This window comes from Nomascus leucogenys, chromosome 10 (assembly GCF_006542625.1).
Source record: "Nomascus leucogenys isolate Asia chromosome 10, Asia_NLE_v1, whole genome shotgun sequence".
Taxonomy (NCBI): domain Eukaryota; kingdom Metazoa; phylum Chordata; class Mammalia; order Primates; family Hylobatidae; genus Nomascus; species Nomascus leucogenys.
This window is the reverse complement of record NC_044390.1, coordinates 56,666,366-56,694,109: the sequence shown is the minus strand read 5'-3', so window position 1 is coordinate 56,694,109 and position 27,744 is coordinate 56,666,366. Positions and strand designations below refer to the sequence as shown.

At 54.7% G+C, this 27,744-nt stretch overlaps 1 protein-coding gene across 2 annotated transcripts; it reads left to right on the top strand.

Moving 5' to 3' along the window:
• Positions 1-27,707, top strand: ADGRE5 (adhesion G protein-coupled receptor E5). 2 transcript variants are annotated; one of them, XM_030820610.1, is made up of 20 exons: positions 319-387; positions 7,486-7,536; positions 7,739-7,855; positions 9,959-10,114; positions 15,425-15,556; positions 16,159-16,305; positions 16,736-16,882; positions 16,970-17,016; positions 17,140-17,217; positions 20,408-20,585; positions 20,670-20,777; positions 21,602-21,867; positions 23,373-23,552; positions 24,745-24,936; positions 25,327-25,553; positions 25,696-25,762; positions 25,859-25,950; positions 26,051-26,219; positions 26,903-27,004; positions 27,087-27,707. In XM_030820610.1, the coding sequence occupies exons 1-20, from the start codon at positions 366-368 to the stop codon at positions 27,114-27,116; spliced, it is 2,508 nt and encodes an 835-aa protein (XP_030676470.1). In that variant the 5' UTR covers positions 319-365; the 3' UTR covers positions 27,117-27,707. The 2 variants fall into 2 exon arrangements, with proteins under 2 accessions (XP_030676469.1, XP_030676470.1); XM_030820609.1 differs by lacking the exons at positions 15,425-15,556; positions 16,159-16,305 and having other exon boundaries at positions 1-387.
• The last annotated feature ends 37 nt before the right edge of the window (positions 27,708-27,744 follow it).

Here is a 27,744-nt window from a genome sequence, read left to right as displayed (position 1 = left end):
CCCCTGAAGAGCAGCCAGCCCCAACACAGAGGCCAAAGGGTTCGTCAGAGCCACATGGTGGAAACTCTAGCAGAGGGTTTTTGAAAGCAGGTTGCACTTCATTCTTGCTGCGCGAGTGCACGCGTGTGTGTGTGTGTGTGTGTGTGTGTGCAGCGCCCCTGGGTCTGTGTTTTTATTGCACTTTCCTGCTGGCTTCCAGCTGCACCGCCAGTTCCGGGGAGGGCCCTGGGCCAGCGGCTGTCCGCACCCCCTCCTTCATAAAGTCCTGGCCTCGGGACAGCCTGCACAACTGCCCAGCCTGTGGAGGCGGGACAGCCCTGTCCCACTCACTCTTTCCTCTGCCGCTTCTGCCGGCAGCTCGAACCATGGGAGGCCGCGTCTTTCTCGGTAAGTACTTTGGGGCCCCGCTGGGAAGGGCGAGGAAGCTCCAGCGGGACCCCTTGGCTGCGTCTGAGAAACAGGAGGCACCGCTGGTGTCTGTGGGGCCTGCGATGGAGGAAGCCACATTGTCAAGCAGGCACTCACGGGCACACGGCGAGAGAGGCTGGTGGTGCTTGGGCACCCCCACACCCCGGCAGGAACTCCAGGGTGCTCTCGGAGCCTCCTACCCTGCCCGGAGGGATCCTTAAACTTTCTACTGGGGCCAATCTGGCATCTGCTCCCTAAGAGGGGAAACTGAGGCACGGGGGAAGGAAAGGGGCAAAAAGTGAGTGCTGGGACCCTGAGAGCCGCTGTGCTTAATATTACGCATAGAAGGACATGGGCGGGGGTGGGGAAACTAGAAGCCAGGACTTCTCCACTGTAGGGTAACGCCAATTTGTCCCTCGTAGTCTTAGCAGCAGGGGCAGCCCCAGAGACCCCAGTTCTTGCTCCCCGCAGACCTGGCTGGGGCTCAGCTGCGGATCGAAGGGACTTTGACTGGCTCTGGGTTTGAATTTGATTTTTGTTGTGACTTCCCCGGGACTCCCTTTCCCGCCCCACCCAAGGTGACTGTAACGGTTATCAGGGTAGCTCGTTGCCTAAGCAACAGGGCAACAAAGAGAGTGAAGAAATGACATTTGGGGCAAAAACCAGAACTTCCCGGACCACAGGGACACAGCTTCCCTGGGCCAGCCCCAAGTGGCAGGTGTCAGCTCAACACCCCGCCCTGGGCTCGAGAGCGAGAGACAAGAGCCCACCTTGGGGTTCTTGGGGGCACACCTGTTGGGGGCAGTTGCCAAGACCTGGCTTCCCAGTGGTTCCACGCCCTGGCTGGCTGTGTCACCGGGGCCAAGTCACAGAGCCTCTGCGCCTCACTTTTCTCATCTATAAAATGGAGCACAACCCGTCTCCATCTTAGATTGTTTTAAGGCTTGAGTGAGTTAGGACACAAACTATTCCTGGTTCAAAGTAAGAATTAGGTAAACAGCATTTTAAAAGTGTTGGCTGGGCACAGTGGCTCACACCTGCAATCCCAGCACGTTGAGAGGCCAAGGCAGGTGGATCTCTTGAGCCCAGGGACTGGAGACTAGCCTGGGCAACATATCGAGATGTCTCTACCAAAAAAAAAATTTTTTTTTTTTTTTGAGACTAAGTCTTGCTCTTGTCGCCCAGGCTGGAGTGCAATGGCGCAATCTCGGCTCACTGCAACCTCCGCCTCCTGGGTTCAAGCAATTCTGCTGCCTCGCCCCCCCACCCCGAGTAGCTGGGATTATAGGCGACCACCACCATGCCCGGCTAGTTTTTTGTTTTTGTTTTTCTTTTTGTATTTTTAGTAGATTTTTAGTAGAGACAGGGTTTCACCATGATGGCCAGGCTGGTCTCAAACTCCTGACCTCAGGTGATTCACCCGTCTCCGCCTCCCAAAGTGCTGGGATTACAGGCGTGAACCACTGCGCCCAGCCAAAAAAATTTTTTTTAATTAGTTGGGCTTGGTGGCGTGTGCCTGTAGTCTTAGTGGCTCAGGAGGCTGAGGTGGGAGGATCACTTGAGCCCAGGAGGTCGAAGCTGCAGTGAGCTGTGTTTGTACCACTGCACTCCAGCCTGGGTGACAGAGCAAGATCCTATCTCAAAAAATAAATTAATAATAAGGCTGGGTGCAGTGGTTCACGCCTGTAATCCCAGCACTTTGGGAGGCCCAGGCCAGCAGATCACCAGAGGTCAGGAGTTTGAGACCAGCCTGGCCAACATGGTGAAACTCTGTCTTTACTAAAAATACAAAAATTACCTGGGCGTGGTGGCAAGCACCTGTAATCCCAGCTACTCGGGAGCCTGAGGTAGGAGAGTCGCTTGAACCTGGGAGGTGGAGGTTGCAGTGAGCCGAGATCATACCACTGCACTCCAGCCTGGGTGACAGTGAGACCCTGTCTCAAAATAAATGAATAAATAATAAATTATGATGATTATTAAATTCTGGTAAGACACTGGTGGGTCTGGGGAATTGTCTGGGGGTCCTTAGGAGGAAGCCTAAAGAAGGGGTGACTGCCCCACCCCCCACCCCAGGATCTCAATGCAGGAAACTGACTGCTTAGGGCTCAGCCCAGAGAATGCAAACCAGATGGAACTCAAACCAGAACAGCAGCTTCTCTCCCGGCTTCTGTTTGGGCAACTTCCAAGGCCCCAGATGGAGGCAGCTGGGCCCTGTAGCCTCACGGTGGGAGTAGAGAACTCAGCTCAGCCCATGCAGAGGGGATGGGGCACCAAAGAACCCTGCCCAGGGCCCTGAGGACCTCAGTCCCTCAATTCCTCCTTCCCCAACCTCTTCTGTTCATTGGATTCCTCCTGATCCATTTCTGGGCTCCAAGCCTCAGTTTCTGTATCTGTAGAATGGGCGTCAACACAGCCCCTGCCTCCTAGAGTGGTTCTGAGCTTTAAAGGAGTTACCTGGGGCTTTGAGAGTTACAGATGAATCTACCTAGATCCTGTCCTGCCAGGGGAGGTCATTTTGTGGTCTGTTCTGCAAAGAGGAACTGAGTTCTGGCCGAGGGAGGAACTAGCCAAGCCCTGTGGCCAGAGAGGAGGAAGAAGGGAATCCTGACAGAAGTGAGGAGTATGGGCTTGGGCTGGGGGGTTTCGGCCTCGGTTTAACCCAGCTGGAAGGAGTGTGGAGGTGGGAGTGGGGATCTCTGCCTTCCACCCACCTAAGGGGTACTAAATTTGAACACAGGGGCTGAGTGGTCCGGGGACCTCCAATCTGCACCCTAAACACCCGCCCTCTGAAGCTGTGCTCATAACAGACCCCAAAATTCCCCTGGGATCCCCTCCAGGGTTGAATTGGGGCAAATGAGTGGTGAGTCATTCCTTCCCTTAGGCCCAGGAAGTGACTCATCCCCAGCCGTTGTCCTGGTCCCCATCCCTCTGCCCGACACCCCCCTTCAGGTCTCTCTGGATTATTGGGGTCCCCAGTATTCCCAGATTGGCAGGGACTGGACTTCCCCTCCCAGCCTGCCCCAGGCCCCACCTGCCGCTCAGATCCCAACGCCCTCCCTTTCCCCCGCCCTTCCCTTCTGTTTCCATCCACCCTCCTTTCTCATGGTTTTCTTTCTTCCTCACTGTTTATCTCTCTGTCTCTCTGTTCTCTCTGTCCCATCTCCTCCTGTTTCCTCTTCTGCTTTCTATGGGCCCCTTGTTTCTCTCTCCACCTCTATCACCATGTAATTTCTGTCTCTTTCTGTCTCTCTCCATCTCTCTGTGTCTCTGTCTCCTCTGTCTTCTCTTTCTCTAGCTGTCTCCTTTCTCCTCTCTGTCTCCCTCTCTGTCCCTCTATCTCTCTGTCTCTCCTTTTCTTTCTTTTTTTTTTTTTTTGAGACTCTTGCTCTTTTTTTTTTTTTTTTTTTTTTTTAGAGTCTCGCTCTGTTGCCCAGGCTGGCGTGCAGTGGCGGGATCTCAGCTCACTGCAACTTCTGCCTTCTGTGTTCAAGTGATTCTCCTGCCTCCACCTCCCGAATAGCTGGGATTACAGGCACGTGCCACCACGTCCGGCTAATTTTTTGTATTTTTAGTAGAGATGGGGTTTCACTATGTTGGCCAGGCTGGTCTCACACTCCTGACCTCAGGTGATCCATCTGCCTCGGCCTCCCAAAATGCTGGGATTACAGGCGTGAACCACCGAGCACAGCCCCCCGCCCTCTCTGTCTCTCTCTCTCTCTCTCTGTGTCTCTGTCTTTCTTTCTGTGTCTCTCTTTCTGAATCTTTCTCTCTCTCTGTCTCTCTCTCTCCATCTGTCTCTCTCTCTCTCTTCCTGTCTCTCTCTCTAATCTCTGTTTTCTCTCCACCCCTGCTTCTTTGTCTCTTTCTCTCTGGTGAACAGCAAGGAGATCCCTAGGTACCCATCTCTGAATCCCCTGGTGACCTGAGGAGGGTCCTCCAGGACATGCCTTTGGAGGGGAAACCCCCTGAGCGCTGGGAACCGCCACTCCACGTGCACCCCAACAGGCGGCCACAGCGTCTTCCTGTGGGAGGGGCACCCGGGGGATGAAATATCATCACTAGGTCCCAGGACAGACCGCCAGGGCCGGTGGCAGTTGTGGGTGTGGTGTGTGTGCACCTGTGTCCCTGAGGAAGCGTGGAGGTCCAGGGCGTCTTAGAGCCTGGGGGATCCAACACTGTCATTTTTTTTTTTTTTTTTTCTGAGACGGAGTCTTGCTCTGTCACCCAGGCTGGAGTACAGTGGCGTGATCTTGGCTTGCTGCAACCTCCACCTCCTGGGTTCAAGTGATTCTCACGCCTCAGTCTCCCAAGTAGCTGGGATAACAGGCACCCACCACCATGCCCAGCTAATTTTATTTTTTATTTTTTTATTTTTATTTTTGCACACAAAACAATAAACATTTTCTAAAAGTACATACAAACAAAAAGATGCATATCAAACATATTAGGAAGGTTGCACATGGGAAGACGGGGAATAGAAATGGGGGGTGGGAATTAAAGAAAATAAATGAGAGAGGGACTTTGTATGGATCAATGATAATAACTCAATCCTCTATTTGACAAAGAAGAAGGAGAAGCAAGAGGAAGAAAAAGAAAGTGGGATAAAGGATCAGAAAGGGAGGAAAATGGAAAAATTAGAGTATGACTCCAGGGTAGACCTGTTTTGTTGTCGCTTGGTTGGTTGGTTGGTTTGTCAGTTGTATTTTTCATATGTTTCGCCAAGTTGGCCAGGCTGGTCTCGAACTCCTAGCCTCAAGTGATCAACCCGCCTCGGCCTCCCAGAGTACTGGGACTACAGGCGTGAGCCACCACGTCCAGCCCCCACATTGCTTCTGGCCTCCGTGGTAGACCTCCCAGACGGGGCAGCCGGGCAGAGGCGCTCCCCACATCCCAGATGGGGCGGCCAGGCAGAGGTGCTCCTCACTTCCCAGACAGGGCGGCCGGGCAGAGACGCTCCTCACTTCCTAGACGGGGTGGCGGCCGGGCAGAGGGGCTCCTCACTTCCCGGACGGGGCGGCCGGGCAGAGGCGCTCCTCACATCCCAGACAATGGGTGGCCGGGCAGAGGCGCTCCTCACTTCTTCCCAGACGGGGCGGTCAGGCAGAGGCGCTCCTCACATCCCAGACAATGGGTGCCCGGGCAGAGGCGCTCCTCACTTCCCAGACGGGGCGGCCGGGCAGAGGCACTTCTCACTTCCCAGACGGGGCGGCCGGGCAGAGGTGCTCCTCACTTCTTCCCAGACGGGGCGGCCAGGCAGAGGCGCTCCTCACTTCCCAGACGGGGTGGTGGCCGGGCAGAGGCGCTCCTCACATCCCAGACGGGGCGGCCGGGCAGAGGCTGCAATCCCAGCACCCTGGGAGGCCAAGGCAGGCGGCTGGGAGGCGGAGGCTGCAGCGAGCCAAGACCACGCCACCGCACTGCAGCCCGGGCAACACCGAGCACCGAGTGAGCGAGCGTCCGTCTGCAGTCCCAGCACCTCTAGAGGCCGAGGCGGGCAGACCACCGGAGGTCAGGAGCTGGAGAGCAGCCTGGCCGACATGGCGAAACCGCGCCTCCAGCCAAAGGAGAAAAACCAGGGAGGGGTGGTGGCGCGCGCCGGCAATCCCAGGCAGCCCGCAGGCCAGGGCAGGAGAATCACGGGAGCCGGACGCAGGGAGTCTGCACCGAGCCAAGTGTACTCCAGCCTGGGCCACAGAGGGAAGAAAAGAAAAAAGAAAGAAAGACAGAGAGAGAGAAAGAGAGAAAGAGAGAGAGAGAGAGAAAGAAGAAAGAAAGAAAGAAAGAAAGAAAGAAAGAAAGAAAGAAAGAAAGAAAGAAAGAAAGAAAAAAGAAAGAAAGAAAGAAAAGAAAAGAAAGAAAGGCAGGCAAGGGAGGACGGAAGGAAGGAAGGAAGGCCCAGCTAATTTTTTTGTATTTTTAGTAGAGAGGGGGTTTCACCATATAGGGCAGGCTGGTCTCAAACTCCCAATCTCAAGTGATCCGCCCGCCTCAGCCTCCCGAAGTGCTGGGATTACAGGTCTGAACCACCGTGCCCGACCACGCCTTCATTTTTACCTAAAGAAATGAAGATGGCAGGCCGGGCGCAGTGGCTTATGCCAGCACTTTGGGAGGCTGAGGCGGGTGGATCACGAGGTCAGGAGATTGAGACCATCCTGGCTAACATGTTGACACCCCGTCTCTACTAAAAATACAAAAAGTTAGCCGGGTGTGGTGGCGGGCGCCTGTAGTCCCAGCTACTCGGGAGGCTGAGAAAGAATGGTGTGAACCCGGGAGGAGGAGCTTGCAGTGAGCCAAGTTCGCGCCACTGCACTCCAGCCTGGGCCCCAGAGCGAGACTCCATCTCAAAAAAAAACAAAGTAAAATTATTTCTAATTTTTTGGCCTGGCATGATAAATTTTTTAAAAAATTTTGAGGCAGGAAATGTGACTCATGCCTGTAATCCCAGCACTTTGGGAGGCCGAGGCAGGCAGATCACCTGAAGTCAGGAGTTTGAGACCAGCCTGGCCAATATGGTGAAACCCTGTCTCTACTAAAAATACAAAAAATTAGCCTGGTGTGGTGGCAGACTCCTGTAATCCCAGCTACTCGGGAGGCTGAAGCAGGAGAATCACTTGAACCCAGGAGGTAGAGATTGCAGTGAGCCAAGATCACACCATTGCACTTTAGCCTGGGTGACAGAGCAAGACTCTGTCTCAAAAAAAAAAAAAATTTAGTGCACACCTGTGGTCCTAGCTACTTGGGAGGCTGAGGCAGGAGGATGGCTTGAGCCTAGGAATTGGAGGCTGCAGTGAGCTATGATTGCACCACTGCACTCCAGCCTGGGTGACCAAGCAGGACCCTGTGTCAAAAAAACAAAAAACCAAAAAACAATAAAACCCACCCCTGTGGGGAAAGGGTGACAGACTCTCTAGCTTTGAGCATCCGAGTGGGACATGACATCTGCTCACTCTGTTTGAACAACGGACAGGATCTGAGCCTGAGAGGGGTCAGCATCCTCCTCCCACAAAATGCATCACCCTTACGCCTCCTTTCCCACCCTGGGATTCCCTCTGACCCCCTTTCCTTTCTCTGTTGCAGCATTCTGTATCTGGCTGACTCTGCCGGGAGCTGAAACCCAGGACTCCAGGGGTGAGTCTGCTGGGAAGCAGAAAGCACAGTCCACAGCCAGAGCCTGGGGAGGGCCCTGGACCCCCGCCCAGCCCCCTTCAGCCCAGGGAAAGAGAGGGCTCGCGCACAGGGAAACTCAGCGCCCTGTCCCATCTCCCCCAGGGCCCCCTTTTTGTGGATCCCCTTGCCCCTCACCTTCTGACCATGCTCCCTGCTCTTGCAGGCTGTGCCCCGTGGTGCCCTCAGAACTCCTCGTGTGTCAATGCCACCGCCTGTCGCTGCAATCCAGGGTTCAGCTCTTTTTCTGAGATCATCACCACCCCCACGGAGACCTGTGACGGTACAGAGGCTTGGGGGCAGCGCAGGGGACATCCGCGGTTATGAGGCATTGCCCAGTGCCAGTGGGGGACAGAGGTTGTTGTGAGGGGCCACAGCCTTACCTTCCAGACTACCGTCATGGCCAGAGAAAAGAAAAAGAGGGCAGGCGTGGTGGCTCACGCCTGTAATCCCAGCACTTTGGGAGGCTGAGGCGGGCAGATCGTTTGAGGCCAGGAGTTTGAGACCAGCCTGGGCAACATGGCGAGACCCTGTCTCTACAAAAAATACACAAAATAGCCGGGCATGGTGGCACACACCTGGAGTCCAGCTACTCAGAAGACTGAGGGGAGAGGATTGTTTGGGCCCAAGAGTTTGAGGCTGCAGTGAGCTATGACTGCACCATTGCACTCTAGCCTGGGCAACAGAATGAGATCCTGTCTCGGAAAGGAAAGTAGAGGGAGAGGGAGGGGAAGAGGGAGAGGGGGAGGGGGAGGGAGAAGGGGAGGGGAAGCGGGAAGGGGGAAAGGGAGGGGGATGGGGAGGGAGAGTTGGAAGGCGGGGGAGGCAGGGGGAGAGGAAAGGAGGCAGGAAGGAAGGAAGGGAGGGAGGAGGGAGGGAGGGAAGGAGGGAGGGAGGGAGGGAGATAGGCCCCGCACGGTGGGTCATGCCTGTAATCCCAGCACTTCAGGAGGCCGAGGTGGGCAGATCACTTGAGCTTGGGAATTCGAGACTAGCCTGGCCAACCTGGTGAAACCTCCTCTCTATACTAAAAACACAAAAAATTAGCCGTGGGTGGTGGCGGTCACCTGTAATCCCAGCTACTCGGGAGGCTGAGGCAGGAGAATCGCTTAAACCTGGGAGGTGAATGTTGCAGTGAGCCAAGATTGAGCCACTGCACTCTGGCCTGGGCGACCAGAGCAAGACTTTGTCTCAAAAAATAAAAAAGAAAAAAGAGAGAGAGAGAGAAGGAGAGAAAGAGAAAGAAAAGTAGGCCAGGCACGGTGGCTTATGCCTGTAATCCCCAGCACTTTGGGAGGCCGAGGCGGGCGGATCAGCTGAGGTTGGGAGTTCGAGACCAGCCTGACCAACATGGAGAAACCTCATCTCTACTAAAAATACAAAATTAGCCGGGCATGGTGGCACATGAGCACATGCTTGTAATCCCAGCTACTCCGGGGGCTGAGGCAGGAGAATTGCTTGAACCCAGGAGGCGGAAGTTGCGGTGAGCCAAGATCGCGCCATTGTGCTGTAGCCTGGGCAACAAGAGTGAAACTCTGTCTCAAAAAAGAAAAAAAAAAAAGGGAAGAAAAGAAAAACAGAGAGAGGGAGGGAGGGAGGGAAAGAAAGGGAGGGAAGGAGGAAGGAAGGAAGGAAGGAAGGAAGGAAGGAAGGAAATAAGGGAAAAACATGAAGGGGGAGAGGTAAGAAGTGAATAGGCATGGCTTCCTGGAGAGAGAGAAGCTGGGTGCTCAGGAATCTGGAGTCTGTGCCTCAGTTTACCCTTAAGACTGGGGAGGGTGTACATTCTGGCTATGAGTTTCTTCTTCTTTTTTTTTTTTTTTTTTTTTTGAGACAGAGTCTCACTCTGTTGCCCAGGCTGGAGTGCAGTGGCCCGATCTCAGCTCACTGCAACCTCCACCTCCTAGGTTCAAGTGATTCTCCTGACTCAGCCTCCCAAGTAGCTGTGATTACAGGCATGCAACACCATGCCCGGCTAATTTTGCCATGTTGGCCAGGCTGGTCTCAAACTCCTGACCTCAGGGGATCCACCTGCCCCAGCCTCCCAAAGTGCTGGGATTACAGGCGTGAGCCACTGCACCTGGCCACCATGGGGTTTAAATTTTTACAAAAAGACTGGGGATGGGGATGTGGAGCTTCCTGTCCATCCCACACCTCAGCACTGTTCACTGTGTCCAAATCTAGGATGCCAGCCAGAGAACTGAGATCAAGTGTGGTCTTCAGGAATGGCTTGCTCCAGCTGCAGCACAGCCTGTGCAGTGCAACTTGAGATTCTTTCCAAACGATACTAAGCAGCAGGCCCCATGTTGGGGAGTCAGGACAGGGGTCTCTGCCCTGATGGAACTCACATCTTTGGGAGGTGACTCCCTGTCCTGTTGTGTTCCAGACATCAATGAGTGTGCATCACCATCAAAAGTGTCATGCGGAAAATTCGCAGACTGCAAGAACTCAGAGGGGAGCTACCACTGCATGTGCAGCCCGGGATATGAGCTTGCTTCTGGGGCAAAAACATTCAAGAATGAGAGTGAGAACACGTGTCAAGGTAAGAAGCACCCCACGTCCTCTGACTCTCCATCCATGAGGTTTGGGGTCACCAGAGCCATTCTGGCAGCATCCAGAGAGCAGGGCCTTGGTTATAGGGTCAGTGCCTGGGGTCTGAGATGGGACAGGTGTGCATGTACCTACCCCACCACCCCAGAGAGGCAGCGTGAGGTGAGGATTAAGGGCTGACTCTGGGACCAGCTGCCTGGGCCAAATCCTGATAACCAAGTGTATGACAGTGGCCAGGATACTTATTCAGAAACCGCTGTCCACATGTGAGATGTGATAATATTATCATACTTCAACTCCAGTGCTTTGGGAGGCTGAGGCGGGAGGATCTCTTGAGGCCAGGAGTTCAAGACCAGCCCATAGCAACATAGCAAGACCCCACCCCTATAAAAGGGGAGGCGAAGGCAGGTAGATTGTTTGAGCCCAGGGGTTCGAGACCAGCATGAGCAAGCGGGTGAAACCCCATCTCTACAAAAAATACCAAAAAAAAAAAAAAAAAAAATTAATTAGCCAGGCATGGTGGCCTGCGCCTGTAGTCCCAGCTACTGAGGAGGCTGAGGCGGGAGGATTGCTTGAGCCTGGGAGGTCAAAGCTGCAGTGAGCCATGATCAAGCCCCTGCACTCCAGCCTGAGTGACAGAGCAAGATCCTGTCTCAAAAAAAAAAAAAAAAAAAAAAAAAAAGAAAAGAAAAAATCAAACTAAAGCTTTCTTGGAGGCAGGATTTAAAAAAATTAAAAACATTACATGAAAAAAGAACTGGCCGGGCACAGTGCCTCACACCTGTAATCTCAACACTTTGGGAGGCCAAGGCGCGTGGATCACAAGGTCAGGAGTTTGAGACCAGCCTGACCAACATGATGAAACCCCCGTCTCTACTAAAAATGCAAAAATTAGCCAGACGTGGTGGCATGTGCCTGTAATCCCAGCTACCAGCTACTCGGGAGGCTGAGGCAGGAGAATCGCTTGAACTCGGGAGGCGGAGGTTGCAGTGAGCCGAGATCGCGCCATTGCACTCCATCCTGGGCGACAGAGTGAGACTGTGTCTCAAAAAAAAAAAAAAAAAATAGTTCGGGTGCCATGGCTCACGCCTGTAATCCCAACACTTTGGGAGGCCAAGGTGGGAGGATCACTTCACTTGAGGCCGGGAGTTCAAGACCAGCCTGGGTAACATATGAAGACCCCATCTCTACAAAAACAAAAATATAGACAAGGGGAAGAAAGAGTCCTTATCTTTTATTTGTTTTGTTTGTTTGTTTGTTTTTGAGACGCAGTCTCACTCTGTGAGCCACCACACCCAGGCTGAGTCCTCATCTTTTAAAGACAAAAACAAAAGTAGCTTTGACTTTTGTTAAATGTAGACCTTGGACAAGTTACTTTAACCTTGCACCTCAGTTTTCCCATCTGTAAAAGGGGAGTAATGGCATTTACCTACAAGAGTATTTAACAGGCTGGGCACAGTGGCTCACACTTGAAATCCTAGTACTCTGGGAGGCTGGGGCAGGTGGATCATCTGAGGTCAGGAGTTCAAGACCAGCCTGGCCAACATGACGAAACCCCGTCTCTACTAAAAATACAAAAATTAGCTGGGTGTGGTGGTGCATGCCTGTAATCCCAGCTACTCAGGAGGCTAAGGCACGAGAATCGCTTGAACCTGAGAGGCAGAGGTTGCAGTGATCCAAGATCACAGCACTGCTCTCCAGCTTAGGTGACAGAGCAAGACTCCATTTCAAAAGAAAAAAAAAAAAAAGGCCGGGCACGTTGGCTCACACCTGTAATCCCAGCACTTTGGGAGGCCAAGGCGGGTGGATTACGAGGTCAGGACATTGAGACCATCCTGGCTAACACAGTGAAACCCAGTCTCTACTAAAACCACAAAAAATTAGCCGGGCGTGGTGGCGGGCGCCTGTGGTCCCAGCTATTCAGGAGGCTGAGTCAGGAGAATGGCGTGAACCCGGGAGGCGGAGGTTGCAGTGAGCCGATATTGCGCCACTGCACTCCAGCCTGGGCAACAGAGCGAGACTCTGTCTCAAAAAAAAAAAAAAAAAAAAAAAAAAAAAGCACTTAAAAGCTCCTGGCTTGCAGAATGTGCTCTATCAGCAATAGCTATTGGGGATTTTATTGTAATTCTGATCTGATGCGCCCCCAGGATGGGTATCCATAGGGTGCGAGATCAGAGAGCAGCTGCAAGGCTGTAACCCTGCACAGAGGCCACAGCCTTTGCTATGGTCTTGCTTGAGGCCACAGCCCAGGCCAGGAGAAACTGGGACTCCAGGCTTTGCCTATTTTCCAGGGAAGCTGGTTGTGCAGGGGAGGGGCTTCCAGGATTCGCAGGGGCAGATGGGAGCCAGCAGTGGGCAGCTGGGAGCTGAGACTCATTCAAAGAGAGGGAGTTAGTGCAGGGTACCGAGGTCAGGAAGAGGAGTGGCGCAGAGGTGGGAGGTGATGAGACTCAGATTACAGAGAAGAAAGGGCCTGCAGCCCAGATCCCAGCCCCACCCCTCCTGCCCTGCATTCAGGCAGAGCGCAGAGGGACAAAGAGGGAGGTAGGGTGGGGGACAAGGCAGAGATGCATGTACCTGGGACGTACACCTGCGTGGAGCCCAGAAGGAGGCTTCTGTCCACCACACTGCTAGTCCCCAGGGGCCCCTTGCGAGTGGACATCGTGTTTCCTCCCAGGGTGCCCCGGCTAGGGGTGCTATCCACCCGCTGCTATGAGCTCCCTGCATGAGATGGTGGTTGTGGTTATGGAGGAGGTGTGTTGCTGTGTTAGAAACAGGCCTGGGCTGAGAGAAGGGGACTCAGTCAGGCAGCTGGGCAGAGACACGGACAGCAGGGCTGAGGGGATAGAGGGACCTCCACAGACATCAAGGCAGGTGATGGAGCCAGCAGCCTGCTGGTTTGGAGCAGGACCTATCACCAGAGGTGAGAAGCTCAGAGGGGCCTGGGCCTCTCCCTTTAACCCTCGGCACTCCAGGCTTCGCTATTGCACCTGAGGACACGTGCACCCAGTGTCACAGCCCATGGGGCCTCTGACATCCAGGCCAGAGACCTCGGGTGGCTCCCTCCACTCCTCACCCCACTGTCTCCAGGCGTCTCAGGGCCATCCTAGACACTTGATCACCCATCTTTGTCCCAACCCTGAGACTGGGGACCCTCCACAGGGGGCCACTTCGGAAGCTTGGAACATCCCCCTGCCCATCTGGCATCTTATTTGCATAAAACAAAAGGGAGCTGGCACTCGGGATATTTCATGGGCTCATGACATGGAGGAGTGTGGTGGTGCATCCCAGTACAGTATCCATCCTCTCTGCCATCACCGGGGACTGCCAGGATGAGACTTGCTGCCACTGGGGCTCACATGAGCTCAGCCATACCGGGAACCCCTGACACCCAAGCCTACCATAATGAACCCCAAAACCCTGTCCAGAAACTCAGGAGGAGAGAATCTCAAGGACAGGACAACTGTCTCCAGCCAACAACCTTGCTTGGAGAAGATGCCTCCTGACTGCCTTCGTGGCCGTTTAGCCCTCATCCATTTCCCCATCCAAGGCTCCACCGTGACCCACCCTGATAATTCCTGGGCCTGAACACACCTCCAGTGACCAAAGCTTGGGAGGATGCTGTGGCCAGGTGTGGGCAGGGTGACATGGACCCCACAAATGGATTCAGAGGGCCGGGTGCCGTGACTCATGCCTGGAATCCCAGCACTTTGGGAGGCCAAGGTGGAAGGATCACTTGAGGTCAGGAATTCGAGAGGAGCCTGACCAACATGGTGCAACCCTGTCTCTACTAAAAATACAAAAATTAGCCGGGCGCAGTGGTGCGCAACTGTAATCCCAGCTACTGAGGAGGCTGAGGCAGGGGAATCGCTTGAACCTGGGAGGCAGAGGTTGCAGTGAGCTGAGATCACATCATTGCACTCCAGCCTGGGTGACAGACAGAGACGCTGTCTCCAAAAAAAAAAAAAAAAAAAAAAAAAAACCACACTCAGAGGGTTGGATGAAGGAAGCGGCTCTAGCCTGAACTAGACAGCAAGAGGCAGCATCACTGGCGGCCATCGCCCCAGGCCTGATCCTCTCCCATGGTCAGTCCTGGTCTGGACCACTCGAGGACAGAGATGAAGCTTGAACCCCATTCAGCAGGGCCCACAGGTCTCCGTCCCTGGTGGAATGACAAGGGATGAGAGGACAGATACATCTGCCACCCCTCACCCATCGGCACCTGTGCCCTCTCTAGCCACAAGCCCCCGCTCACGGCCAGCTCTGCTCAGATGTGGATTCTCACCACATCTTGCTATTTCCATATCCATAGATCCCTTCCTGGGGATCAGAAAAAAGCATCTTTGGGCCAGGCGCGGTGGCTCACGCTTGTAATCCCAGCACTTTGGGAGGCCGAGGCGGGTGGATCACGAGGTCAGGAGATTGAGACCACGTGAAACCCTGTCTCTACTAAAAATACAAAAAAATTAGCCGGGCATGGTGGCGGGCGCCTGTAGTCCCAGCTACTCGGAGAGGCTGAGGCAGGAGAATGGCGTGAACCCGGGAGGCGGAGCTTGCAGTGAGCCGAGATTGCGCCACTGCACTCCAGCCTGGGCGACAGAGCGAGACTCCGTCTCAAAAAAAAAAAAAAGAAAGAAAAAAGCATCTTTGTAGACTCGGGGCTGCCTGGCTGGACATCAGCCCCCACTGTCCACCCCAGCCTGGTGCCCACAGTCCGGGCAGCCCTAGCCTGTCCCGCATCAACCCTCGCTCTCCCCACCCCTGCTATTGTGCTGCATCACGGGGGCCCTGGCTCAGGGAGGGGTCTTGGTCCATGCCCGTGAAGCTGGGCTCTCAGATCTAGTGTGGATGGGAGAGCGCCATCCTGCTAGGGCCACCAGGATTCTGAGAATTTGGCCAGCCAGCTGCCGTCCTGGGGGAGTCAGGCCCAGGGCCACCTTTGGGAACCAAGACGTGTCCTGCCCAGGCATACGGCATGTCCCCTGCATTTGGTTCTCAGGAAGGCCCCACCCTGGCCTTTGCCCGGAATCCTCAGGCTGGGACGCAGATGGCTGGGACACCCCAGCTTGGAGCTGCCCAGGAATGCAGAGGAGAAGGGGAGGACTTGGCTGCTTCCAGCCACATCTGGACAACAGAGGGCCTGAGCCACCACCCTCACCATAGGATGCCTCTGTGCGGATTGGAAAAGGGAGGAGACAGTGGTGCCTTCCAGATGCTTCCGTGCCAGGAAACATGGTGGACCCTCAGCCCTGAAAGCTGCTCACAGCTACGGGCATCCTTCACCCTCTCCTTCCTCTTGCAGATGTGGACGAATGTCAGCAGAATCCAAGGCTCTGTAAAAGCTACGGCACCTGCGTCAACACTCTCGGCAGCTACACCTGCCAGTGCCTGCCTGGCTTCAAGATCAAACCTGAGGACCCGAAGCTCTGCACAGGTAGAGGCCCCAGGAAGACGCTGTGAGGCTGCACGGGAGCTGGGGATGGAGCCGAGGCAGGTCCTGCAAAGCAGCCGAGGAGGAGGGAGAAGAGCCGCAGGTTCCCACAAAGTCAAGGACCTGCTAAGCCCCTGCCTAAGGATTCACCTCCCAGGAAGGTCCCGCCACACGGCAGGGAGGCGGCAGGGCCTTCGGGGCTTGGAGTGCCCTTGTGGGCCCCCAGACCTCACCCCTTCCTCATCTGTCAGGTGCGAGTGGAAGAAGGTGTCACTTCCACTTCTAAGAAGGGGAACCTCCACTATGACCAGGGAGGGAGCAGATGAGAGTTTTTAGTTTATAGTCATGGAAGTCTAGCTCCCATGACTCAGTTTCCCTTTTGGTTTCACCTCCTATAAACTGGGGACCATGGTCCCTGCTGTGCCCACCTGGTAGGAAGACCGTTATAAGATGCTTTGAAGGTGAAGTTGAAGGTCACCAAGTGGCAGCACGTGCAATAATGGTCTTCAGTCTGGGGTAATGAAAAGATAGGGAAGTGGGTGCAGAGTGGAGGGCAGGCCCGGGCTGGTCAGGGACAGAGTTTGACCCTCTGGCTTTGTCCTCAGATGTGAATGAATGCACCTCCGGACAAAACCCGTGCCACAGCTCCACCCACTGCCTCAACAACGTGGGCAGCTATCAGTGCCGCTGCCGCCCGGGCTGGCAACCGATTCCGGGGTCTCCCAATGGCCCAAACAATACCGTCTGTGAAGGTCGAGAGCTCAGATCCCACATTCCCAGAGACCCACAAACATCTGATCACATGTTCAACGGCGCCCACACAAACCAAGCAGACTGAGCGCTGGAGGTGCCCGGCTGTGCCAGGCGTTTGTTCTTCTGAGTCTAGATGAGAAAAGAGCAGGGGTCCTCCGGAAGGAGCTGGGGTACTCAGCGGGGAGGATCAGGGGAACCTCAGGCAACAGCTGATGACTCACTGCGAGGAGGGCGTTTCACCATATTCATAACCTGCACATCTGCACGGGGCCCACCTGCTGTGCCCAGGCCTCTCCACGCTTCCGTAACCCCGCGTCCACCTCTCCAAGGGGGGCACTAATGCCGGGAAGAACGAGCTGGGGGCACAGACAGGAGACAGGACCCTCTCCAGGCTGGGACAGGGCCTGACCCCCTTCTTCCTGTCCTCAGATGTGGATGAGTGCAGCTCTGGGCAGCATCAGTGTGACAACTCCACCGTCTGCTTCAACACCTTGGGTTCATATAGCTGCCGCTGCCACCCAGGCTGGAAGCCCAAACACGGAATCCCGAATAAACAAAAGGACACTGTCTGTGAAGGTATGACCTGACCCTAGAAGCTCCCCACCCCCAACACACACACTGACACACTCCCGCCTAATGAGCCGCTTGTCTTGTTCCCTACAGAGATGACTTTCCCCACCTGGACCCCGCCCCCTGGAGTCCACAGCCAGGTGAGTGGCCCCCGCAGGGATGAGGCGGGAGGAAGTCCATCCACACAGCACTGCATCTGTCTCCTTGTCCTAAACTTCCCACCTACTGTCCAGGCTCTCTGACCCCCACATCTCTCTCTGCAGACGCTTTCCCGATTCTTCGACAAAGTCCAGGACCTGGGCAGAGACTCCAAGACAAGCTCAGCCAAGGTCACCATCCAGGTAAGGGCAGGACGCTGGGGGACCCCAGGACAGTGTAGAATCAGCTAGCAGAGGCTTCCATGTGGCCAGAGAGAGCGCCCAACCCAAGCAGGGGCCTCTAGTCAGAGACACACATGCGCATAACATACGCACACCACATACAGTATGTGCACAAACATATACACACCCGGACACGTGAAGACACACACATGCACACACACCAGGTATAATGGCAACAGAGTGCAGCACTTAAGAACCTGGGGTTGAGGCCGGGCACGGTGGCTCACGCCTGTAATCCCAGCACTTTGGGAGGCCGAGGCGGGCAGATCACGAGGTCAGGAGATCGAGACCATCCTGGCTAACATGGTGAAACCCCGTCTCTACTAAAAATACAAAAAAAATTAGCCGGGCGTGGTGGCGGGCGCCTGTAGTCCCAGCTACTCAGGAGGCTGAGGCAGGAGAATGACGTGAACCTGGGAGGTGGAGCTTGCAGTGAGCCGAGGTCATGCAACTGCACACCAGTCTGGGTGACAGAGCTAGACTCTGTCTCAAAAAAAAAAAAGAACCTGGAGTTGGGCCACAGGAGTTCAAATCCCCCCATTGCCACTTCTTGCTGTGTGATCTCAGGCAAGTGACTCGCCCTCTCTGGGCCTCAGTTTCCTCATCTGTTTTTGGGGTTGTGGTGGTTTTTTTTGTTTGTTTGTTTTGTTTTGTTTTTGTTTGTTTGCTTTTTTTTGGAGACAAGGTCTGGCTCTGTTGCCCATTCTGGAGGGCTGTGACACGATCATGGCGCACTGCAGCCTCAATCTCCCAGGCTCAAGTGACCCTCCCACCTCAGCCTCCCAAGTAGCTGGGACCAAAGGCATGTACCACCATGCCTGGCTTATTTATTTATTTATTTAACATATTTATAGATGGGGGTCTTGCTATGTTGCCCAGGCTGGTCTTGAACTCCTGGGCTTAAGTGATCCTCCTGCCTCGGCCTCCCAACATGCTGGGATCACAGGCATGGGCCACTGTGCCTGGCCAGTTTCCTCATCTGCAACACAGACATGAAAATAATGCCTCCTTCATATAGTCAGTTTGAAGGGTAAATCAACTGATAGAAGTAAGACTCAGAGAACAGTGCCTGACACATGATAAGTCTTACATAAAAGATTTCCCGGCCAAGCACGGTGGCTCATGCCTGTAATCCCAGCACTTTGGGAGGCTGAGGCAGGTGGACCACCAGAGGTCAAGAGTTTGAGACCAGCCTGGCCAACATGGTGAAACCCCATCTCTACTAAAAATACAAAAATTAGCCGGGCGTGGTGGTGCACGCCTGTAATCTCAGCTACTCAGGAGGCTGAGGCAGGAGATTCGCTTGAACCCAGGAGGCAGAGGTTGCAGTGAGCCGAGATTGCGCCACTGTACTCCAGCCAGGGCAACAAGAGTAAGATTTTGTCTTAAAAAAAAAAAAAGTTTTCCCATATGTTTTTAGCACAGTAGAAAAATGATGTGAGCCACTTAACATCATTTTAACTTTTCCAGTTGCTAGATTATTTAGTTAGTTAGTTTTAGAGATATGGTCTTGTTTTGTCACCCAGGCTGGAGTGCAGTGGCGTGATCTCGGCTCACTGCAAGCTCTACCTCCTGGGTTCATGCCATTCTCCTGCCTCAGCCTCCCGAGTAGCTGGGACTACAGGCGCCCACCACCACGCCCAGCTAATTTTTTGTATTTTTTAGTAGAGACGGGGTTTCACTGTGTTAGCCAGGATGGCCTCGATCTCCTGACCTCGTGATCCACCCTCTTCGGCCTCCCAAAGTGCTGGGATTACAGGCGTGAGCCACTGCACCCGGCCATTTTTTCATTTTTTGTAGAGATGGGGGCCTTGCTATGTTGCCCAAGCTGGTCTTGAATTCCTAGGTTCAAGTGATCCTCCCACTTCAGCTTCCAAAAGCACTGGAAGTACAGGCATGCACCACTGTGCCTGTTGTCTAATAATTACACTTTATAAAGTAAAAATAAAGTTAAATTAAAGTTAAGATTGCAGTCCCAGGCCGGGCGCAGTGGCTCACGCCTGTAATCCCAGCACTTTGGGAGGCCGAGGTGGGCGGATCACCTGAGGTTGGGAGTTCCAGACCAGCCTGACTAACATGGAGAAACCTCATCTCTACTAAAAATACAAAATTAGCCGGGCGTGGTGGTGCGTGCCTGTAATCCCAGCTTCTCGGGGGGGCTGAGGCAGGAGAATCGCTTGAACCCAGGAGGCGGAGGTTCCGGTGAGCCGAGATCGTGCCATTGCACTCCAGCCTGGGCAACAAGAGCAAAACTCTGTCTCAAAAAAAAAAAAAAAAAAAAGATTGCAGTCCGGGCATGGTGGCTCAAGTCTGTAATCCCAGCACTTTGGGAGGCTGAGGCAGGCAGATCACCTGAGGTCAGGAGTTCAAGACCAGCCTGACCAACATGGTGAAAACCCATCTCTAAAACAACAAAAAAAATTAGCCGGGCATGATGGCGGGCACCTGTAGTCCCAGCTACTAGGGAATCACTTGAACTTGGGAGTCAGAGGTTGTAGCGAGCCAAGATTGCGCCACTGCACTCCAGCCTGGGAGACAGAGTGAGACTCAGTCTCAGATAAATAAATAAATAAAGTTAAGATTGCATTTAACCTAATAGATCCAACATATTAACCACTTTAACATGGAATGATTTTTTGTTTTGTTTTGTTTTGATCTGAGATCACGCCATTGCACGCCAGCCTGGGTGACAAGAGTGAAACTCCATCTCAAAACAAACAAAAAAAAATTACAAAATTTAGCCGGGTGTGGTGGCACGCTTCTATAGTCCCAGCTACTCAGAAAGCTGAGGTGGGAGGATCGCTTGAGTCTGGGAGGTGGAGGTTGCATTGAGCTATGATTATGCCACTGCACTCAAGCCTGGGCAACAGACTGAGACTCTGTCTCAAAAAAAGAAAAAAAAAAAGAACAGGAAATCAAAACAGAGTCTGGCAGGCAGCCTGTGCCCGACCAGTGTTAAGCGCTGTGATTCATATGTGCACGCAGGCAAATACTCAATCCGCTGCTTGTTTTCTGGTTACTGCATCATCTCAGTGATTCCCTTGTGCCTGTGGGTCTCCAGTGTGTCCCCTGGTAGGGGGTGAGATCCAGGTCCTTCAGGCAACCCCTGTGGTCTCATGCTCCAGCGATTCTCTCACCCATCAACCCCTAGAACGTCATCAAATTGGTGGACGAACTGATGGAAGCTCCTGGAGACATAGAGGCCCTGGCGCCACCTGTCCGGCACCTCATAGCCACCCAGCTGCTCTCAATCCTTGAAGATGTCATGAGGATCCTGGCCAAGAACCTGCCTGAAGGCCCCTTCACCTACGTTTCCCCTTCGGACACAGGTGAGGCCTTGGCCTGCCCTGCCCCAACCCTGGGCCCCACCTGGTACCTGGGGTCTGTAATCACTACTGCCCCTGTCCCCTCAGAGCTGACCCTGATGATCCAGGAGCGGGGGGACAAGAACGTCACTATGGGTCAGAGCAACGCACGCATGAAGCTGAATTGGGCTGTGGCAGCTGGAGCCGAGGAGCCAGGTAGCAGCGGCAGTCTGGAGGGGGAGCCCGTGGGAGAGAGATGGAGGTGCTGGGATGGGGCCAGGGTGAGGTTCAGAATATGGAACAACTGACCGGGCGCTGTGGCTCACACCTGCAATCCCAGCATTTTGGGAGGCCCAGGTGGGTAGATTGCTTGAGCTCAGAAGTTCAAGACCAGCCTGGGCAACATGGTGAAACCCGGTCTCTACAAAAAATACAAAAATTAGCCGGGTGTGGTGGCACATGCCTGTAGTCCCAGCTACTCAGGAGGCTGAAGCGAGAGGATCAATTGAGCCTGGGAGGTCAAGGCTGCTGTGAGCTATGATCGTGCCAAAGCACTCCAGCCTGGATGACATAGTGAGACCCTGTCTTAAAAAAAAAAAAAAACGGGCCAGGCGCAGTGGCTTATGCCACTTTGGCAGGCTGAGGTAGGTGGATCATCCGAGGTTAGGAGTTCAAGACCAGCCTGGCCAAGATGGTGAAACCCTGTCTCTATTAAAAATACAAAAATTAGCTGGGCGTGGTGGCGGGGGCCTATAATCCCAGCTACTCGGGAGGCCGAGACAGAAGAATCACTTGAACCTGGGGAGTGGAGGTTGCAGTGAGCTGAGATCACGCCACTGCACTCCAGCCTGGGCGAAAGAGCGAAACTCCGTCTCAAAAAAAAAAAAAAAAAAAGGAACAAATAGAAACTGACTCATCGGGAGGGGCTCCTGGCGTCATCGTGGTGGACTGGCTGAGCCTGAGCTGGGCCATCTTGGGAGGGAGGATAGAGCGTGGGAGGAGGACAACAGGAGTAGGCAGCGAGCGTGTCTGTTCCCCAGGCCCCGCCGTGGCGGGCATCCTCTCCATCCGGAACATGACGACATTGCTGGCCAATGCCTCCTTGAACCTGCATTCCAAGAAGCAAGCTGAACTGGAGGAGATATATGAAAGCAACATCCGCGGTGTCCGACTCAGACGCCTCTCGGCCGTCAACTCCGTCTTTCTGAGCCACAACAACACCAAGGAACTCAACTCCCCCATCCTTTTCGCCTTCTCCCACCTTGAGTCCTCTGGTGGGGAGGCGGGAAGAGACCCTCCTGCCAAGGTCTCTGCTCACTCTGCTCACTTCCTCAAAGAACCCAGGGCCTTTGCACATGCTGGGCCTCTCTCTGGGAGGCCCTTTCCCCACGTGACTCAGTCTTTTATGTTTCTGGCCTTCTCGTTTGGGCCTTGCCCAACCTTATTACTTATTTATTTCTTTACTTTATTTATTTTATTTAATTAATTAATTTATTTATTTATTTTAAGACAGAGTCTCACTCTGTCGTCCAGGCTGGAGTGCAGTGGCACGTTCTCCGCTCGCTGCAATCTCTGCCTCCCAGGTTCAAGCGATTCTCCTGCCTCAGCCTCCCGAGTAGCTGGGATTACAGGCATGCACCACCACACCTGGCTGATTTTGTATTTTTAGTAGAGACGGAGTTTCTCCATGTTGGTCAGGCTGGTCTCGAACTTCCGACCTCAGGTGATCTGCCCGCCTCGGCCTCTCAAAGTGCTGGGATTACAGGCGTGAGCCACCACGCCGGGCCTTTCTTTTCTTATTTATATTTTTAGACAGGAGGGTCTCACTCTGTGGCCCAGGCTGGAGTGCAGTGGCGCGATTATAGCTCACTGCAGCCTCGAACTCCTGGACTCAACCGTTCCTCCAGCCTCAGAGTTTTGAGTAGCTGAGGCTACAGGCATGCACCACCACTCCCAGCTAACTTTTTTATTTTTGATAGAGACAGGGACCTCACTATGTTTCCCAGGATGGTCTAGAATTCCTGGGCTCCAGTGATCCTCCCACCTCAGCCTCCTGAGTAGCTGGGACTATAAGCGTGCACTACTATGCCCAGTTAATTAAAAAAAAATTTTTTTAATGGAGATGGAGGTCTCGCTATGTTGCCACAGCTGGTCTCAAACTCCTGGCCTCAAGTGATCCTCCCACCTTGGCCTCCCAAAGTGCTGGAATTACTTACAGGCAAGAGCCATCATCCCTGGCCACCTTCTAATACAGTATCTACATTACTTATTCATTAGGTTTATGACATAATCTGCCTCTCCCACTTTTTTTTGGTTTTTTTTGAGATGGAGTTTCACTCTTGTCATCCAGGCTGGAGTGCAGTGGCTCAATCTCGGCTCATCGCAACCTCCACCTCCCAGGTTCAAGTGATTCTCCTGCCTAGGACTCCCAGGTAGCTGGGATTACAGGTGCTTGCCACCAGGCCCAGCTAATTTTTGTATTTTTTTAGTAGAGACGGGGTTTTGCCATGTTGGCCAGGCTGGTCTCAAACTCCTGACCTCAGGTGATCCACCTGCCTTGGCCTCCCAAAGTGCTGGGATTACAGGCATGAGCCACTATGCCTGGCCACCTCTCCCACTCTTATGTCAACCTCACAAGGGTAGGTACTTTTGTGTGCCCTGTTCACTGCTGTGTCTCCAAACCTGTTACATTCAGTAGGCGCTCAGTCAATACTCATCTAGTAAAAAGCAGCCCTCTTAGACTCAGCCCAAGCCCAGGACCTAAGAGTGAGCTCCAGGCCAACCTTTCTGACCACCCCCATCTGCCCACAGGATGTGATGCCTGGGCCACGGCAGGAGCTGCTCTGTGCCTTCTGGAAGAGTGACAGCAACAGGGGAGGGCACTGGGCCACCGAGGGCTGCCAGGTGCTGGGCAGCAAGAACGGCAGCACCACCTGCCAATGCAGCCACCTGAGCAGCTTTGCGATCCTTATGGCTCATTACGATGTGGAGGTAAGTAGCTGGAGCCATCCTCAAGCGCCCACAGGTAACGAGGTCCAGCTGCAACCAGACAGGCAGCTAGTTCTCCATGGAGCCCTGCTGGTTATTCAGAGATGTCTGCATGGTTGCACAGCCCAGGTGTCCCCACATCACACCCCTCGCAGCCTCTTTGGCCTCTTCTCTACAACCCAGCAACTATACATTGAGTGCAGCCACTAGCTCCGCTCCTCTGCCTGTCCATCCCGTACCAGTTGTGAGATGTCAACTGAAAGCTCCCCGTGGAGAGCATTCCAAGGGGGCACCATTGCCTTTTTTTTTTTTTTTTTTTTTTTTTTTTTTTTTTTTTTGAGACGGAGTCTCTGTCGCCCAGGTTGGAGTACGGTGGCACAACCTCAGCTAGTGAGGTTCAAGGGATTCTCCTGCCTTAGCCTCCAGAGTAGCTGAGATTACAGGCGTGCACCACCATGCCTGAGTAATTTTTGGTATTTTTAGTAGAGACAGGGTTTCACCATGTTGCCCAGGCTAGTCTCGAACTCCTGACCTCAGGTGATCCGCCCACCTCGGCCTCCTGAAGTGCTGGGCTTACAGGTGTGAGCCACCGCACCCGGCCTTTTTTTTTTTTGACAGAGTCTTGCTCTGTCGCTTAGGCTGGAGTGCAGTGGCGTGATCTTGGCTCACTGCAACCCCCGCCTCCGGATTCAAGCGATTCTCCTGCCTCAGCCTCCCAAGTAGCTGGGATTACAGGTGCACGCCACCATGCACGGCTAATTTTTGTATTTTTAGTAGAGGCGGGGTTTCACTATGTTGGGCAGGCTGGTCTCGAACTCCTGACCTCAGGTGATCCGCCCACCTCAGCCTCTCAAAGTGCTAGGATTACAGGCATGAGCCACTGCACCCAGCCTGGAGCACCACTTTCTGTATGTGACTTCGGTAGGATCCATAGTTAAGCTGGGCCGTGTCGAAAACTGCAATTAGCCAGGCAGAGAAGGGGGGCGCCTGTGGTCCAGGCCAAAGGCCCAGCAAGCACAAAAATGTGAAATCCCTAGACTCCCCTACCAGCTGGTAAGTGTGGCCAGATCTAGGAGGGCCAAGGGAGGAGGTCAGAGAGGTGGGCCTGTCAGAGTGTGGGGGGAAAAGGGACCACAAAGAGGGCAGGAAGTCCTCATGCCCTGAAGGAACCGTGAGCACCCGGTGCCACTCCTAGGACTGGAAGCTGACCCTGATCACCAGGGTGGGACTGGCGCTGTCACTCTTCTGCCTGCTGCTGTGCATCCTCACTTTCCTGCTGGTGCGGCCCATCCAGGGCTCGCGCACCACCATACACCTGCACCTCTGCATCTGCCTCTTCGTGGGCTCCACCATCTTCCTGGCCGGCATCGAGAACGAAGGCGGCCAGGTGAGGTCCCGCCCTGCTCCCTCCTGAGCTCTGGGATCAGGGAGGCCTGGGAGGGGTTAGCCCCGCCCACTCCCGGGGCTCAGTCGGGTAGGCGGGCCCTGGAGGCATGAGGCCCCGCCCCTGCCCGGGATCTGGCCCCGCCCACCGGGGGGTCAGGTTGTCTCTTTAAAGGGCGCTGGCTTTGGAGCTGCCTGGCCACACCCCGAGTGCCCGCTCGCTTCTATGAGCGTTGTTGGGGGTGGGTCCTGGGGGGAAACCTGGCCTCCGCTCCAGACCCGCCCACCCTTCGGCTGTGGTCCCGCCCACTCTCGGGACCTGGCAGACTGGCTCTGGCGCCGCATGCCCCGCCCCGCGCTGACGTCGCCCTGCCCCTCCGTCCCCTCCCCGCAGGTGGGGCTGCGCTGCCGCCTGGTGGCCGGGCTGCTGCACTACTGTTTCCTGGCCTCCTTCTGCTGGATGAGCCTGGAAGGCCTGGAGCTCTACTTTCTTGTGGTGCGCGTGTTCCAAGGCCAGGGCCTGAGTACGCGCTGGCTCTGCCTGATCGGTTATGGCGTGCCCCTGCTCATCGTGGGCGTCTCGGCTGCCGTCTACAGCAAGGGCTACGGCCGCCCCAGATAGTGAGTGCAGCGAGGTGGGGCAGGAGGAAGGCGGGGTGCTAGGCCCGGGGCTCACAGGCAGTGCCACACACAATGTCTGGCCGCCCTCGGTTCTGCTCCTGGCTTCCTGGGGCACTGATGGGACCCCTCCCTTCCCTCCTAGCTGCTGGTTGGACTTTGAGCAGGGCTTCCTCTGGAGCTTCCTGGGACCCGTGACCTTCATCATTTTGGTAAGTACCCACTCTCCCTCCACCGAAGCCCGAGCGCCACAGGCCCAGCTGGGCCATCGCTCTGGCCCTCTAACCCACAATCTGCTCCCCGCCCAGTGCAATGCTGTCATTTTTGTGACTACCGTCTGGAAGCTCACTCAGAAGTTTTCTGAAATCAATCCAGATATGAAGAAATTAAAGAAGGCGAGGTGAGAGGAGGGGCTGTGAGGACTTGGAGGTAGGGCCAGGGTGAGGGGCGTGAAGCTGGAGGTGAGGTGGGGGCCCACGCTTCAACCCCGCTCCCCGCAGGGCGCTGATCATCACGGCCATCGCGCAGCTCTTCCTGTTGGGCTGCACCTGGGTCTTTGGCCTGTTCATCTTCGACGATCGCAGCTTGGTGCTGACCTATGTGTTTACCATCCTCAACTGCCTGCAGGGCGCCTTCCTCTACCTGCTGCACTGCCTGCTCAACAAGAAGGTGGGGGCCTGGGCACGGTGGCGCACGCCTGTCGTCCTCCCACCTACTTGGGAGGCTGAGGGGGAGGATTGCTTGAGCCCAGAAGTTCGAGACCAGCCTGGGCAACATAACCAGATGCTGTCTTTACAAAAAAATTCAAAGATAGCCAGGGTGAGGTGCCTGTAATCCTAACACTTTGGGAGGCCGAGGTGGGCACATCACCTGAGGTCAGGAATTCAAGACCAGCCTGGCCAACATGGTGAAACCCTGTCTCTACTAAAAATACAAAAATTAGCCGGGCATGGTGGCACATGCCTGTAGTCCCAGCTACTTGGGAGGCTGAGGCAGGAGAATCATTTGAACCAGGAAGCGGCAGTTGCAGTGGGCCAAGATGGCACCATTGCACTCCAGCCTGGGTGACAGTGAGACTCGTCTCAAAAAAAAAAAAAGGCCGGGTGTGGTGAATACCCATAACCTCAGCTACTCAGGAGGCTGGGGCAAGAGGATCACTTGCGCCCAGGAGTTCAAGGTTGCAGTAAACTATGATGGTGCCACTCCACTCCAGCCTGGGCGACGGGGGACCCTATATCAAAAAAAGACAAACACAAAAACACGAAGAAGGTGGGGCTGAGGGCAGAGCATGGGGAGGAGCATGCATGGTCCCAGGGCCTGCTCCTGCCCTGACCTGGTGTCTGGGCCAGCAGGTTCGGGAAGAATACCGGAAGTGGGCCTGCCTAGTTGCCGGGGGGAGCAAGTACTCAGAATTCACCTCCACCACGTCTGGCACTGGCCACAATCAGACCCGGGTAAGGGGCTGCACCTGGGGCGGGTGTGGGCAGGAAGGCACCAGGGCTAGCGGGGCTCAGGCCTCTGGGCTCTCCTCTCCAGGCCCTCAGGGCGTCAGAGTCCGGCATATGAAGGCGCATGGTTCTGGACGGTCCAGCAGCTCCTGTGGCCACAGCAGCTTTGTACACGAAGACCATCCATCCTCCCTTCGTCCACCGCTCTGCTCCCTCCACTCTCTCCCTGAGCCCCACGTGTGCCACCAGGAGGGAGTGGCAGCTATAGTCTGGCACCAAAGTCCACCCAGTGGGGTAGTCGGAGCCACTGGTCCTGCTGCTGGCTGCCTCTCTGCTCCACCTTGTGACCCAGGGTGGGGACAGGGGCTGGCCTAGGGCTACAGCGTGTTGCCCTGGCACCTGTGGCCAGTACTCGGGACAGACTGAGGGCTCTTGTCCCGTCCTGGACTTTTCCTCTCATGTCTTTGCTGCCGAACTGAAGAGACTAGGCGCTGGGGCTCAGCTTCCCTCTTAAGCTAAGACTGATGTCAGAGGCCCCACGGCGAGGCCCCTTGGGGCCACTGCCTGAGGCTCACGGTACACAGGCCTGCCCTGCCTGGCTGGGCAGGAGGTTCTCACTGTTGTGAAGGTTGTGGACGTTGTGTAATGTGTTTTTATCTGTTCAAACTTTTCAGTGTTGACACAAAATTAAACACATGCATACAGAAGATGGCCTTGCCTGCTGGTGGTGATTCAGAGGCCAGGCC

Bases quoted from the DNA above. Each gene is read 5' to 3' on its own strand.
- ADGRE5 (XM_030820610.1), top strand. From the start codon at position 366: ATGGGAGGCCGCGTCTTTCTCG. The intron at 17,017-17,139 runs GTGAGTGGCCCC...CTCTCTCTGCAG, and splicing joins CCCCTGGAGTCCACAGCCAG to ACGCTTTCCCGATTCTTCGA. The intron at 24,937-25,326 runs GTGAGGTCCCGC...CCCTCCCCGCAG, and splicing joins TCGAGAACGAAGGCGGCCAG to GTGGGGCTGCGCTGCCGCCT.